At 37.8% G+C, this 14,697-nt stretch overlaps 2 protein-coding genes across 2 annotated transcripts; one reads left to right on the forward strand and one right to left on the reverse strand.

Moving 5' to 3' along the window:
* The first annotated feature begins 543 nt into the window (after window positions 1-543).
* Window positions 544-11,914, forward strand: LOC144358864 (uncharacterized). Its single transcript, XM_085492231.1, has 5 exons — window positions 544-564; window positions 1,326-1,404; window positions 1,690-1,882; window positions 2,050-2,141; window positions 11,563-11,914. The coding sequence occupies exons 1-5, from the start codon at window positions 558-560 to the stop codon at window positions 11,600-11,602; spliced, it is 411 nt and encodes a 136-aa protein (XP_085348357.1). The 5' UTR covers window positions 544-557; the 3' UTR covers window positions 11,603-11,914.
* A 1,129-nt stretch (window positions 11,915-13,043) lies between these two features.
* Window positions 13,044-14,331, reverse strand: LOC146732636 (uncharacterized). The gene is made up of 3 exons (XM_085492162.1): window positions 14,224-14,331; window positions 13,841-14,087; window positions 13,044-13,148 (listed from the first exon to the last, which is right to left on the reverse strand). The coding sequence occupies exons 1-3, from the start codon at window positions 14,298-14,300 to the stop codon at window positions 13,113-13,115; spliced, it is 360 nt and encodes a 119-aa protein (XP_085348288.1). The 5' UTR covers window positions 14,301-14,331; the 3' UTR covers window positions 13,044-13,112.
* Window positions 14,332-14,697: the final 366 nt, after the last annotated feature.

The following is a 14,697-nucleotide window of genomic DNA, read 5'->3' on the forward strand; positions in this document are numbered from 1 at the left end:
GATCAATTTGATGGGGCGTACAAGTATAACAAATTGAGAAAAAGTACATGCTGTTAAATGTGTTAAACCGGTAATATACTTCGTATTGTCCGGCCTCGTAACGCTGTAGAAAGTGCGCCCTCACACCAGGGCAATAATTTCCCGTATCACGTCCCAGCGCGCTCATAAATTGTAAACAATGTCATTAAAACAAAGTAAATTGCTACATTAAAAAATCTTTTGTTAAAAAATAAAAATATGGGACATAAATATCAATAAAAAATAAATATATGTTTGCTAGTAAAAGTCGAATACTCAATATACAAGAAAACAAGTCGCTTTGTATACTAATTATTTCATAAAATGTTTTCCTTTGATTGTTCAAAATACCAACTAAAAAGAATAAGTGACAACTAACATAATAAAAATTCAAACTTGAGTTAGAAGTCGCGGATTATGTTTTTATTAAGAGATGTCGGATACAAACGAGCAAGCTAGGGGGTCAAAACAGTTTGATCTATCCCTAAAACGTCAGTCACATGTTTATAAAAAAAATTATTATACAGTTGTCCAGCACTATGAACGGTAGGTGTTACTTGTTTACTAATCACCACGAATTCCGTAAAAAACAATGTTTTCATTCATTTACGAGAAATGCCGTGCAACGCCACAGACTATTAGTTGCACATTACTGTGTAATATTTATATATATATGATATGGGCTTGATAGAGCAGTGCGGAAGCGCCATGTTAATACTAGCGCTCACATGAATGTAAACAATTCGTCTGTTAGTCTAATTGCTTATATCACTGATTATTTTGGTGCACCGTGGGGTCGTATATGTCCCCTGCTTATTTCAAATCATATTTTAAGCAATCAAAGCATATTATTGTGTTTTTCACCACCGCTCACCGTTTTCTTATGCACTGAACTTTGTTCGTTGTAGGCGTACATTTAAAAGGTCAAAAGTCATTGGGTCCAAACGGCTCTGTAGTTTGCTATTTACTTTTTTTTAGTTACCTGGATGGAAATGACTGCAATATTTAGTATTTGAGACTCAGTATGTATTCTTTTCAAAATTTGGTGAGCTGTGGGTCATCTAAATCGGAATTGACGTGAAGTATTAAATGTTTGCACAACAGTCGCACCAGGGTTGTCTGTCTGTAGGTCACACATTTGGGGAATGACAAACTATTGTTTTAGATGTATTGATTTCCTTCGTTTTATTATCCATTTATGAAGTGTAATTATATATTGATTAGCCAAATACAAATATACACTGGTGGGAAGAAGATAGTGACAAACAAAAAGAAAAATCGACCGACTTATTTTGTACTTTTTACAGAATATCAATTCACGGGAGATTTCCAGGTGACGGAAGATATAAAACGAAAGTTTGACGAAGATGGATACATAATATTGAGGTAACATATTGATCACAGTCCTCAATGAGAAATGTGTTATGGTATTTATATTTCCGGTTGCGAGTATTGACTTTAGTCTCAGACAAATGCCGGGTTAATGGTCCAAATCTTTAAACAACACAACTGTTTCTGCTTATGCAATATATTTACATATCTATATTTACCACGTCCACAGCTGCAATTTCTCATTATTGTAAAATTTAGGAGAAAGCTCATATATATATATAAATATAATGACATCACACAGAATTACTTTTCAAACATGAATCTTTGATTTGTTGAAAGGGCCGTTCTCAGTGAAAAAGAGACTTCTATTTTGACATCAGCTGTTGAAAACGAAGAAGGGGTGATTAAACACACGTACGACCATGATGACGGTGACGGGCTCAAATTGAAGATGTGCCTCTGGAATCAGGCTGGAAATGACGTCACTGGTATGTTGGCAAGGTGCGAGAAGATTGCTGGTACCATGGAGCAAGTAAATAGATTTGTTTCTCTGTCTTTACAATACACATGACACTAAACAAGGTGTAAACTTAACCGAGTAAACAACCGACGACAAGCAGACATTAACCCTTATTCTGCCAGCCTTATACCCCGCATTAACTTGACCAGATAAGGATTAAATCAACATTATAATTTCAGTTGCTTGGAGGCGAGGTTTATCACTATCACAGTAAGCTCTCAATGAAGGAAGCGCATACTGGAGGGCAGTTCAACTGGCATCAAGATTATGGGTAAGAATTGACAGATAACTAGACCCGATTAGTTCCGAGTTGCAATCTCTGAATATTAATTACATAATTTGCATATTAATTAACTAAGTTTAGGCATTTTCACTTGTTTAAAAGGTTTCATTTAACATTATTTCAATGAAACTTGGTACATAGTTGCTATGGGACAATGCACAAACCTGATGTGCATATTAATCTCCTAATTTGCATATTAACAAGCCCATTTTAGCTTTTCCGACAATATCGCATCACATCACAGTGACTGTCAAGAGGTATATATATATATATATATATATATATATTTGTATTAAATCTGAAATAATTCATACAAAGCGAATGGGAATGCCAAACAGTGATTCGTATAACTTAAACTATATAGATCACACTTGTGGGTTCTTTTCACGGGCCATAAAGGCATTGGAAATCATTAAGATGGTTATCGTTACAAGACGACAATGATCTCAGGCCAATAACAATTAGACATCTAAGAACCATAGAGAATTTATAAATAAGGGAACGAACACATTCATCATACACGCACAGCACTAAATGACACCAAATTTGAATTAACTGCAATGTGCGTACGTACACTTTAATACAAAGAGCAAAAGTTTGACAGTAAATACACAAATAGCTTCACAAAATCGGCTAATTAAATATTACTGCATTGCCTAAATATTTTAGACGGTTCCGATAAACGTAACCGCGGTCGAAATATGCAAGTAAGGCAAGGGGAAACTGAAACCTGGCTGTTTGTGCGTGTAAGGCAGATGCACTATACCGGACGTAACGATGTCGAACTGCAGCAGCAAACGTGGCGACAAACTTCAGACGCCTTGTTTCCAGGGGTGGCTCACATCACGAGGACGCTGTACAGTACTATAGCTGACACCAGGACGACCAGAGAGTGAATTCTCAATCCGGAGTTCAATGGTGACGTTATCTGTGTTATACCGTACTTCTGGTGGATCGTCCAACACGCCAACCAAGGCACGCTTTCTTGTTCAATTTATTGTGGACCATATGTAAATCAAGATGACACCCCTTTGTTTACACTGCTCATTTCTAATTGGTCGAAACCAGAAGAATTGCGAGAAACTACCACATCAGGTGCGACAGGAATGTTATGCAAACTGACAGAAATGCAAAACCGAGTTTGTTGACCCGGCTAACCAAATTCACCAAAGTTTATTAACCTCAAATTCATTCTAATTCTCGGGAATCAAGTCTTCGGTACCATAGTATTTGGAGACAAATCTCACCCCAGGTAAATTCTTTGTCGTCCAATCAGGCTGCTCCCCTTGCGAAGAATGTAACAATTCGTGCATGCAATATATGTATTAAGTATTTCTTTATTTCTCCACCTATAACAAGTCACAAAGTATTCCCCTTTCTATGTAAATCATGTATGCATTTAAAAGCTTATAAGCCTAACAGGGAGGACGTAATACTTGGAAATATATTAAACTTTGGATTCCTGACAGTGACATTTAGTACATAGATGCTCTGGGACAAGCCATATACACATTTAGATTAGAGTCAAATTATGTGTTGCATAAATCATGGAAAGTACTAACGGTTAGTACCTTCCATGCATAAATTAAACAATTTTATCGGCGGATATCTTAAGTATCATTCTTCACATTTCAATGACACGCGGTATATATGTTATTTTGGGTAGTCTACAAAACACTTCAGGATTGCAATCAATGAATATTAATTACCCAACTCGTATAACTGGGCACATGTGACTGCATTAATATACATACTATATGTAGTTCAATGTCTCAATCACTGTTGCAGAACATGCAACTAGTGTTATAATGGATGTATTTTACAAGAGATATGACTAACATATCAAATGATCACATATGGTCATGTGACCCACTTAATATGCTTAACTGTAATGTATTAATCACTGGTGCAGATAATGACCAACATAACACATGCACATATATTGTCATGTGACCTCATTAATATGTATAACTGTAATATCTGAGAAATATAAGATATACTTCAATGATTTGTCATGCAATAAATAAAATTTATGTTTTATGTGAATCGAAGACATCCTTCTAATATAGAAAATGAGTTCTTTCTAAGCTTTCTTTGATTTTTCTTGCTTTCAGCCAACATTTGTTTTTCCCAAAATCCTCCAGCCTCGATTTCAAATTAGTTATCCCTACTAAACTTAACACAAAATCGTCAGTCATACAGGAAACATGACTGTCTAAGGCACTGAGGAAATTCGATGACACGAATGTGTACGTACACAAGGCAAATAATCATGGCAACGAGCAACTATAAATGCCTGAAAACCCGCCACGACGGTTTTTCGTTCAACGCTGCTTGGCCATTTTGCCGCCGCAAATATATATCGTCCAACATACAGAATGACTGACCCCCCCCCCCGGTTTTTAGGGGTCTTTTTTAGCGCGAGGGCACTAACGCCCATATTCGGGCTGTAATATTTTTATTACATGCCTTTAATAACATAAAGAATACAGGGTTTATATCTTAATTCTTATTGGTAAAAAGGTACATTTTTCATAAGCAGTAACAAAGTTTTGCATGCAATTGTGTTAGTTGTAGTGTTATCAAATAACTCAGATCACTTCCAGGATAATGGTGAATATCCAGATTTATTATCGGTAACTAACAAATGTTACAACGTCGTCTGCGTCAACCCCACGAAGTACCCCGAGTTAACCCGAAGCACCCCGAGGCTATAAATAGCTAACACAACATCCCCCTTACAAGTCAAACTCACCATAAAGTACAATTTCAGTACAATGCGAACAACTTCAAAAATACAACACATTAATGCCAATAAGGCTGGCAAAAATCGAAACTATCTGAAGAAATACAGTAATTGCAAGTCAAAAGAATTACAAATCTAATCTCTTGGGAGGTTTAATGACTCTGCCTAATCTGGTTCTATATTCAGTAAAGTTTGATTCTTGCAGAGTAGATGATTCAGGCTGGGGTCTGTGTACCACATTTTGCTTTTCAGTCCCCATGGTCAATGGTGCTCCCTGAACTGTGGTTTCAGATTTTCCATTTACCTCAATTTGTGGTGGGAGGTCATCCTCATGACCACATGGAGCTAAATACTTCTTATTTCTACGAATCACCCTGTGGGGCATAGCTACTTCATAAGACCTAGGTTCACGCAATTTATGCACAACCTCACCATGGGACTGCATGTCCTTAACCAGAACTTTTGCTCCTGGTTTAAGTTCAGGCATTTCCTTGACACGATGTGACCTATCATAGTTCAATTTAGCTTTCGCACGATAATCCCTCTCAAACTTGTTAAGATTTTCTATATCCGGCAGTTTGGGTTTTAACTGTGATGGTAGAATTGGGACTGTCGTCCGAATACGACGAGCAAATAGCAACTCAGCTGGACTATATCCATTGGCTAATGGGGTTGCCCGGTATGCCATTAATGCCAAGTATGGATCCGCTGATTTTTTTATAAGCTGCTTAACAGTCCTGACAGCCCGTTCAATCTCTCCATTTGACTGGCTATATATTGGACTACTGGTCACAATCATGAACCCATATTTCTTAGCAAAGGTTTTATATTCCCAACTTGAGAACTGGGGTCCATTATCTGATCTCAATTCATCGGGTATCCCATGGCGGGCAAACATAGATTGTAAATGAACTATTATGTCACTACTTTTTGATGTGTCCTCTAATTTAGCAACTTCTACAAATCTTGAGTAATAATCCACAACCAGGAGATATGTGGTGTTCTTTAAGAAATAGAAATCTGCAGCCACTTTCTGCCATGGCCGTTCAGGGAAGTCTGAGGGAATCATGGGTTCTATCACGTCTGGGCTGTGATGTATGCAAGTTTTGCATTTATATACTAAATCGGCAATTTGACCACTAAGACCTGGCCACCATACAGAACACTTGGCCCGCTCTCTACATTTAACAATCCCCTGGTGACCTTCATGTAACATATCTAAAACATCTAATCTTTTTGAGCTAGGAATAATAATCCTAGACCCTCTCATCAAGATTTTATCAACATAACTAATTTCTGCTCGAAATGGATAGTATGCTTTTAGAGTGCCTGATAGCAATTGTCTATCTGGCCACCCATATTTACAGAACTCAATCAATTTACAACACACTGCATCACTATGCTGTTCTTGCGATATGGCTGATAAATAAGAGGATGTGACTGGAAGTTGACTTACAACATTAGAAGCATATGATTTAACTTCTCTACGCAATTGTTTACTTTCTTTATCTGGTTTAATGGCACAGGGAGCTCTGGATAAGACATCTGGTACAATGAGATCTTTGCCTGGTACATGAAATATATCAAAATGGTATCTCATCAATCTAATTCCAAATCGCTGTATTCTAGGTGGGAGCTCATTCAAATCTTTTTGTCCAAAAAGGGGCACAAGAGGTTTGTGGTCGGTTTGAATTTGAGACCAATCAGAAAATTTGCGAATGTATCGCATGCCCAAGTGACCCCCAGTGCCTCCCTTTCTATAGGGGCATAATTTTGTTCAGTTTTTGAAACTGATCTTGATGCACAGAAAACCAACTTCCACTCCCCGTTAATTTGCTTTTGAAACAAACAAGCACCTAAACCAATTTTTGAAGCATCACTGGCAACTTTTGTTTCCAATTTAGGATCATACAGAGCAAGGCATGGGCTATTTACGCACACTACTTTAATTTCATTAAATGCCCTTTCATGGTTAGCATCCCAAGACCATAAGGTGTCCTTTTGTAATAGCTCTCTAATTGGATGGGTGAGATCTGACAACTTTGGGGAGAATTTGCTAAATTGGTTCACCATGCCCAGGAATCTGCGTACATCGTGAATATTTTCTGGAGATGGCATATCAGTTAATGCTTTGAATTTTTCAGAGTCTGGTTCGATGCCATTTTCTGATACAATATGTCCGACAAAATGAACCATACGACGACTAATTTCACACTTAGTTTTGTTTAGAGTCATGCCCGCTTCCTCTAATCGTGCCAGCACCTCCTCAAGCCTAGAATCATGTACAGATTGGTTTGGCCCGTGAATCAAAATATCATCAATAAAGACCTCCACTCCCTCAAGGTCATCTAAAATTTGAGACATTCGCTTTTGCGCATGCTCAGGAGCTGAAGTAATCCCAAATGGCATTCTGCGATATGCATATCTGCCAAATGGAGTGATAAATGTGGTGAGAAGCTATGATGGCTGGGTTAATGGTATTTGGTGGAACCAAGAATTAGCATCCAGTTTACTGAAAACTTTAGCACCAGGGAGCCTACTCAGTACTTCATTAACACTGGGGATCATATACTTCTCAGTTTTCACATACTTATTTAATTTTGTGTAATCTACACAAATTCTAACATCTACTATATTTCCATTCTTATCTTTCTTGGGTACTGGTACCATAGGGGCACAACATTCAGTGGGTTCACTGACTTTGAAAATTACATCATCCTGTTCTAACTTTTGTAATTTATGTTTTATCAATCTATATAGAGGAACTGATGATACCTTTCTGGGTGCATTGACAGCATATGGAATAAATTCCTTGTCAACCTTTATGTCATATTCACCCTTCATCACCCCTAACCCAGAAAACAACTGTGGGTGTCGGTTTTCAACCTGTACATTATTGATGATTCTCACTACATCGAGTGCCTGGATAGCAGGCTTGCCTAGTAAAGCTTTCTGACACTCTTTGACAACATACACGGTTTGATTTGACTTAGTATTATTGGCGTTCAATCTAGCCGTAAATTTCCCTACACAATCTAACTTTGACTTATTAGCACCAAATAAGAATCTATCTGGTTTACTAAGTTTAACTCCAAGGTCTAAACTTGAGTACACACTTTCTGGTAAAATAGTAACATCAGCACCTGTATCTATAGCAAAATTAACCTTGCACTTATTGACATCCAGTGCTATATTCCAAATGGAGTCTGATTTCCCATTAGCAGTAACATTACCTAAGAATGCATAACTTATATTAGCCGAGGCCTCAGTCTCTGAGGAATCTGAATTAGAATCACTAGATGTACTGCCTAGGTGATCAGTTCCATTTGTAACATGTTGAACATGTGACTTATTAACTTTCATTGGTTTGCCTTCAGACTTAGAGATACAGAATTTTGCCCAATGGCCTACTATGCCACACTTATTACATGAACTGGATTTAGCTGGACAATACTTGAAATGATGTGGTCCATTTCCACACCTAAAACACCTCTGTTTTGTGTTCTTAGATGGTTTGTACTTTGATCTGTACTTTTTCTGATATTTGTAGGAGACTTCATCAATATCCGCTTTGTCTTGCTTTGAGTCATCATCTTCTTTAGTCATTTGTTCATGTTCTTTCTCAACTTGTTCACTCAGCCTTGCTGAAGTCTTGGCCTTTTCTAGGGTTAAATCACTGTCCAGTTGCAGCTTTCTTTGGAGTTTCTTGTCACGAATTCCAACTACAATACGATCTCTGATCAATTCCTCTTTCAGATTACCATAATTGCAATGTTCTGCTAAATGGTATAAGCCGGTAATAAATTCATCTACTGTCTCGCCTTCTCTTTGTTTCCTTTTATTAAATTTGGACCGTTCATAGATTATGTTTCTTCTGGCTATGAAGTGATCATTGAATTTTTCTTTCACTGAAGAGTATTTTGGCCAAGCTACTGCCTGTTCTCCTTCTTGTGGTTCAGGGGCTGGAGGAAATTCAAAACTGTTGAAAATTTCCTCTGCACGGTTCCCCATACAGTAGATCAGTGTGTCTATTTGTACGGATTGCTGTTTATCACCAAGGCCACTAGCAGAGCGGAAACGCTCGAATCTCTTCATCCATGCTTCCCAATTTTCCCCTTTGAATGAAAACTGTTCTGGAGGGGTTATTTGAAACTGGGTAGCCATATTCGATCACACTATCACCTCAAAACTAACTTCGGTGGGTGATTTCTCTAGTCGAGCGTACACGGGTCAGAGTTCATTGACCTCACGAATCGAGATTGTCCGCTGGCTTCTCGCAAGTAATATTATGAATAATCACTGATAATTGTGACTAGGATACTTGATATATGATTAGATCGCTTCCCAGTTGCTGCGTTTAGCTTCAGAAAGTAGCAAGTCACGTAATATATAAATATAACAACACTAGCAACTTTACCGCCAGATGATGGACGTCACTTTCGTCCAGGACAGTCGAGTAATTTTCCAACGATGAATTATTCTTTGACAGCAAATAATTTCATCCAAGGCGGGGTCTCGTGGGAACGTTGACTTCTGACACCATGTAGTGTTATCAAATAACTCAGATCACTTCCAGGATAATGGTGAATATCCAGATTTATTATCGGTAACTAACAAATGTTACAACGTCGTCTGCGTCAACCCCACGAAGTACCCCGAGTTAACCCGAAGCACCCCGAGGCTATAAATAGCTAACACAACATTAGTAATCAGAGTCGATAAGTTTGGCACTGCGGATAGATATGTTCACGCGTCCTGTTAACTGGCTCCCTTGAGAACCTGCAGACGATAATTGCAGCAGCAGACGAAATTGATGTTATGCAGTGGTTGCGGTCGGTAGGACAGGGCCAACTTGAAATTATTGGACCAGCACCAGAAAAGTACCAGACGAAGTGGACGGTTTTATAAAAGCACACCAGAATCAAAGTACCGTTAAAACCACCGAACGTGATTGATGTCGCTGTACCGAGTGGCTAACTCTGAATGCAGGAGAATTGCGGCGCCTCGAAGACATACCACCGGTCGAGTTGAATGAGCTTCTGGGCACATTTCTCATCAGCATAAATAAGGACGGAGACGAATATGAGCCAGCTTCCCTCGCCAACATGAAGTGTAGTTTGGAGCGCTATCTTCGCGATAAGAAGTACTCCACAAGTCTAGTAGTTCCGTGATTTTTTTTGATCATTGGACCTCTCTGTTGCTATTGACGACGGTCCGTACAGGGCTCATACCACTAATTGAATTTCCATAGACGACAATGTTAACATATGACGAGATTGCTATATGAAAATGACGAAGAAAGTTGAAAATATGGCTCAAAAATGGGAAATCAACATGCCAGTAATCAACCATATGAAAAAAACTAACATGTTGGCCAGCTCAAACTCTTGCAAATCTTAGGTAAACAAGACACACCTACTGTATTTGGATTGCACCAAGAGAAATCACTGGAAAAACACCAAGATTAGAACATCCATTAACACACAGAATAAACCCACAGGTACACAGCCGCTAAGTAGTAAACAAAAGACCACATGTTGGTCTCACTTCTGACCCAGGTGATTACGCCCTCAAACAGGGAGCACCTGAGAAAAATAATATTTAAAAAATGTCATTGGTTCTTGCTAGGCTACGAGCAGCCATTGGTTAATTAGTGGCATGAGACCTAATAAGCACCATCACCAACTCCTGCAAACGACATCTTGTTTATACTCAACTATTGCAATAAACCCCTTACCCTGGGCCCCTTAACTCAATAGATAACACTTCAGTTTTTACTGTGGTTCACTACTTCATCGTTCGGACCAGTACCCACAAGGCTGATGGTGCTAAGATCAGTTGCAACAGGCCTGCTTGACTTTTGAGTTCCTTGTGGCTGCTCATTTGCATAACCATTTCAAGGTTTGAACGCGTGCGGGCGCACTGTGAGTGGATTTGTTTTTAATGACCGAGGCATAACATATTGAGTCTAATCTTAGTTCGAAGAAAGTTCGTGAATTCCCCTAGGAGCATACAGAACATGCAGGCAAAGCTTATTGAACTTGTAGAACATGCTGATAAACTAAATGTTGGTTCCTTGGAGCGCCTGGCGATTATGGAATATCGAGTAAGCCCCGTCGTTTCTGCCTGACATATATTTATTTGCTACAAACTATATGTATATTTTTACTGTAATAAAAACATCGCTGATATCTTTAGGTTCACGTTTGCGACTGTCATCACTTCCGTTGCACATACAAATATAAACATGGCCATTCAGCGGTTTAGTTTTTATCATCGATCATATGTCTTGAGGCAGACTAAACAAACAGTGAAGAAAAAATATTAGTTTCCTTGCGATGAAAAGTTGTTTCGTGGAAAGTCATGGAAAGTAACATCTGAAAGTCAGGGATATTTCGCCATTGTACTGGAAGTACACCAGGAGCATTGCAATACCAATTAACTATGTTGTATGCCTGTAGGTTGGAATCTGGAAATAATACGCTTCTCACACGATGCCAATCGGGTGCATACAATATTGTATTAATTTAACCCCACTCCAATCGCTGAACGGGTAGTTTGTTACGCCCTCTAGTGGTGTTTTGGCAAAACCCGACAACTCAAAAATAAGGAATTAAATATTACAGTCTCGCCCATATTCAAAATGTGTTCATATTTTTGTAGGTTCCAAACAGTGCAATTGGTAGCTGTGACCAACCATTAAATATGGAAAATAAAGATTTCATGCACCAATCAAGATCAACTGATGATGAAAAGTCGTTTATAACCATGAAGAAGAAATCAGAGATGCACGCTGGTTGTGAAGGTGACGATGAAGTGTAGCTACTGCGATGATTCAACTGAAATTTACTATTTCAAAGAAAAACATTAATTTGCAGATAAAATATTTTGCTGATAATTCACCAAGGTAGCTCAACTGCAAGTTTATTCTGCTGCAATATTAGCTCGTGTGCGATGAGATGCTGAATTGTTCGAGTTGCGGACATCGAGTTATGAAAACATTGAATTACAAAAATGAACACGCCCATATTTAGAAACCACAGCCAATTCTGAAAAACCACGCCCAAATTATAACTGGATGTTCAATTAACAGTACGTAACTCAACAGTTCAGCATCTCGATAGCGATTGCATCTGTCACTTATAGTTGTAATCACTTCACCTAATTGTTGACCCCCGTGTGCGAAGCACAATCAAGAACGGATTATCAGATTCTAATGAAAGTTGGGATAATGCTCAGACCTGAATAGTTTGGGTTGAAATCTGCGTATATTAATAATCTAATTTGCATATTGATTAGCCAATTTTCACTTGTTTCTCGTGTAATATTAAACATATTTCAATGTAACCTGATACATAGATGCTCTGGGATATTGCATAGACCTAATTTGCATCTTAATCAGGAAATTCCACCCAACAGATTTCGATACATGTATAGATCTGAATAGTTTTTTGTTACAATATGTGCATATTAGTTACACAATTTGCATATTCTTCATCCATTTTAAACTTGTTTTCAAGAACCACCTGAAACTGATTTCGCTGAAATTTTGTACATGGATGCTGTGGGGGTAATCTACAGGTCTGATTAGTTCTGGATTGCAACATGTGGATAACAATTAACTAATTTGCACAAATCTATATTCTAATCTATTTACAATTAAGTTGAGAGAAGACGATAATTGTGTTTTCAGTAAAAGCACCTTATGTGTGACTGCTGAGTAGTAGTAGAGCATTTTTGGCACTGTTAGGACTGGAAAAAAAATGTGCCGAGAAATATATATACTTTGACGTGTAAATGATAATTTTGGGGTCTTTGATAAAAAAAAAATGTTGAACAATTTAATTTTACTGATGAAGTATTGTCTGTACACAAGCCGTTACGCTCCTATTCCGATTACTTGGCACTATTGATTAAAACAGTTAAAAGACATGATTTCTCTTGAAAAGGCCATGTTCACTAATAAATTTTTCAACCAAATATGGAAAAATGAACTTGCGTATACTGGTCCGGATATTTAAATCTTTGCTTTGTTTGGGTGTCAAACAACGATGGAGCTACTGTTTCATTATCAGTGTATGTATTTTTTTTTTTTTTTGTATTCCTGTCTTCTAAGCTATAGTTTGAAATGAATAAAAATGAAAAAAAGTCGAGATATCTTTATTTTTCGAACAAATTAAAATATCCACGATCTGTATCTTTTCAATAACTTGTCATTTCTTTACTTCGTTGTAAAGCCAATTTCTTATCTGGAAAAAATGGGAATAACATAGAATAATTATCACGAACATGCATCAGTTTGGTTCAGTCGTAAGTAGCAAACAAAATCAGATTACACCAAACTATACTCTACGGCGCCCGACTTTTATATCACAACCCGTTCAACCAAAATAACTGTGGCCCAGTATTCATTTGTCTATCTATGTAACTTTCGTTTTAGGCCAACACACGCACATTGAGATGTTGAGTATGCTTTGTGGTAGGTAAGGGATACACAATTTAGTCCCACTCTCTAGCGGTAACGTGCTTCTATGGCGTAATAAGCGTCCTTTTGATATGTAGTTGTTTATCAGTGAGGGTTATTTTTATATTCAAAATATTTCGCTATATTCTAGATGACAAACTACTACACAATCGAACACTGTTGTCGATTAGAACATTGCCTTCACCCATATACGTAATTTTAACATCACAGAAACACACCGCCACTAGAGGGCGTGATTCATAGTAATGTTGTATTGTTCGTTGAAAACAATCGTGTAGAAACGAATATAAACGAAGTAAAAGATACAAAATTCTTTCTAGCTGAGGCAAATAAAATATTGTTTACTGCTCACTATTAGGGTGACTGATGGAGCTCAAACTAAGTTCAACTATTTATTTATTTGTTTGTTGACGTAAGTTTTCTGAACGAGTTATAACAAATATGGGATAAACTCACCTTGATAAAGCCTTTGTACCACCTGACAACAACTTCTTTTAATGAAACGTCAATTTCACACAGTTTGTGGTAAATCATTATTGCTACGGCAGCGAGTACCACGTGACATATAAACTGTGACATCCACCAAAAGCTTTCTACTTCCTGTAACTGGTGACAATCGACCATGATATCAAACCAGCATGGCGGAAGTAATGTTGCAAGGAAATATAGCCATTTGGTAGTTTGGGTTTGAACGTCGCTGAACCTGTACAATTAGAAACAAGTATAATTAATCCAAGCCTCCAACCAGAAAAAAAAAGGCACCGTACTAGACATTCGTTTGTTTTAAATCAATCGTAATTGTGTAGAATTGTCAATGGGTGCACTGTTGTAAACCTTACCTAGCTACTATTGTCTCTGCTACAAGATACACTACCGGTGACAGCAGAACAAGTACTAAACAGACATGATGCTTCATACGCAAGTTAGTCGTGTAGGCTGATTCTGTGCGATGGTATTCTGTTGGGGGAATAGATAAGTTCAGTTAAAGGTTATTATTATTATGACAGATATGGGGAACCTAAGCACTTATCGTTACATTTATTGGACGGGTGTGGTCGATTTTCATGTAAATAAACAAAGTATTTGACATGCTTTGTGTACGTAGCTATGAGTCCCATATCGAACACTGCGCGGCGCGGAGACGACCACCGCCCTTTAATATGGTTGAGTAACTATGTCTTTTCCAGTTTTCTCTTAATTCGATGATGTCACAGTACGTAATATATATATACAAATTTGAGTGAATATAGTGTTTTGGTGATTTTTATAACAATAACCGTTTGATTTGTTCCACTAGGACGTAATGACGTATC

Source organism: Saccoglossus kowalevskii, chromosome 17, assembly GCF_978046115.1.
Source record: "Saccoglossus kowalevskii chromosome 17, keSacKowa6.1, whole genome shotgun sequence".
Lineage (NCBI taxonomy): Eukaryota > Metazoa > Hemichordata > Enteropneusta > Harrimaniidae > Saccoglossus > Saccoglossus kowalevskii.

Excerpts from the sequence above, each read along its gene's own strand:
- LOC144358864 (XM_085492231.1), top strand. Across the intron at positions 1,883-2,049 it reads TTGCTGGTACCATGGAGCAA|TTGCTTGGAGGCGAGGTTTA; the intron begins GTAAATAGATTT and ends TTATAATTTCAG. Across the intron at positions 2,142-11,562 it reads AACTGGCATCAAGATTATGG|GTTCCAAACAGTGCAATTGG; the intron begins GTAAGAATTGAC and ends ATATTTTTGTAG.
- LOC146732636 (XM_085492162.1), bottom strand. The coding sequence starts at position 14,300 with ATGAAGCATCATGTCTGTTTAGTACTTGTTCTGCTGTCACCGGTAGTG. Across the intron at positions 14,088-14,223 it reads GCAGAGACAATAGTAGCTAG|GTTCAGCGACGTTCAAACCC; the intron begins GTAAGGTTTACA and ends CTAATTGTACAG. Across the intron at positions 13,149-13,840 it reads GGTACAAAGGCTTTATCAAG|ATAAGAAATTGGCTTTACAA; the intron begins GTGAGTTTATCC and ends CATTTTTTCCAG.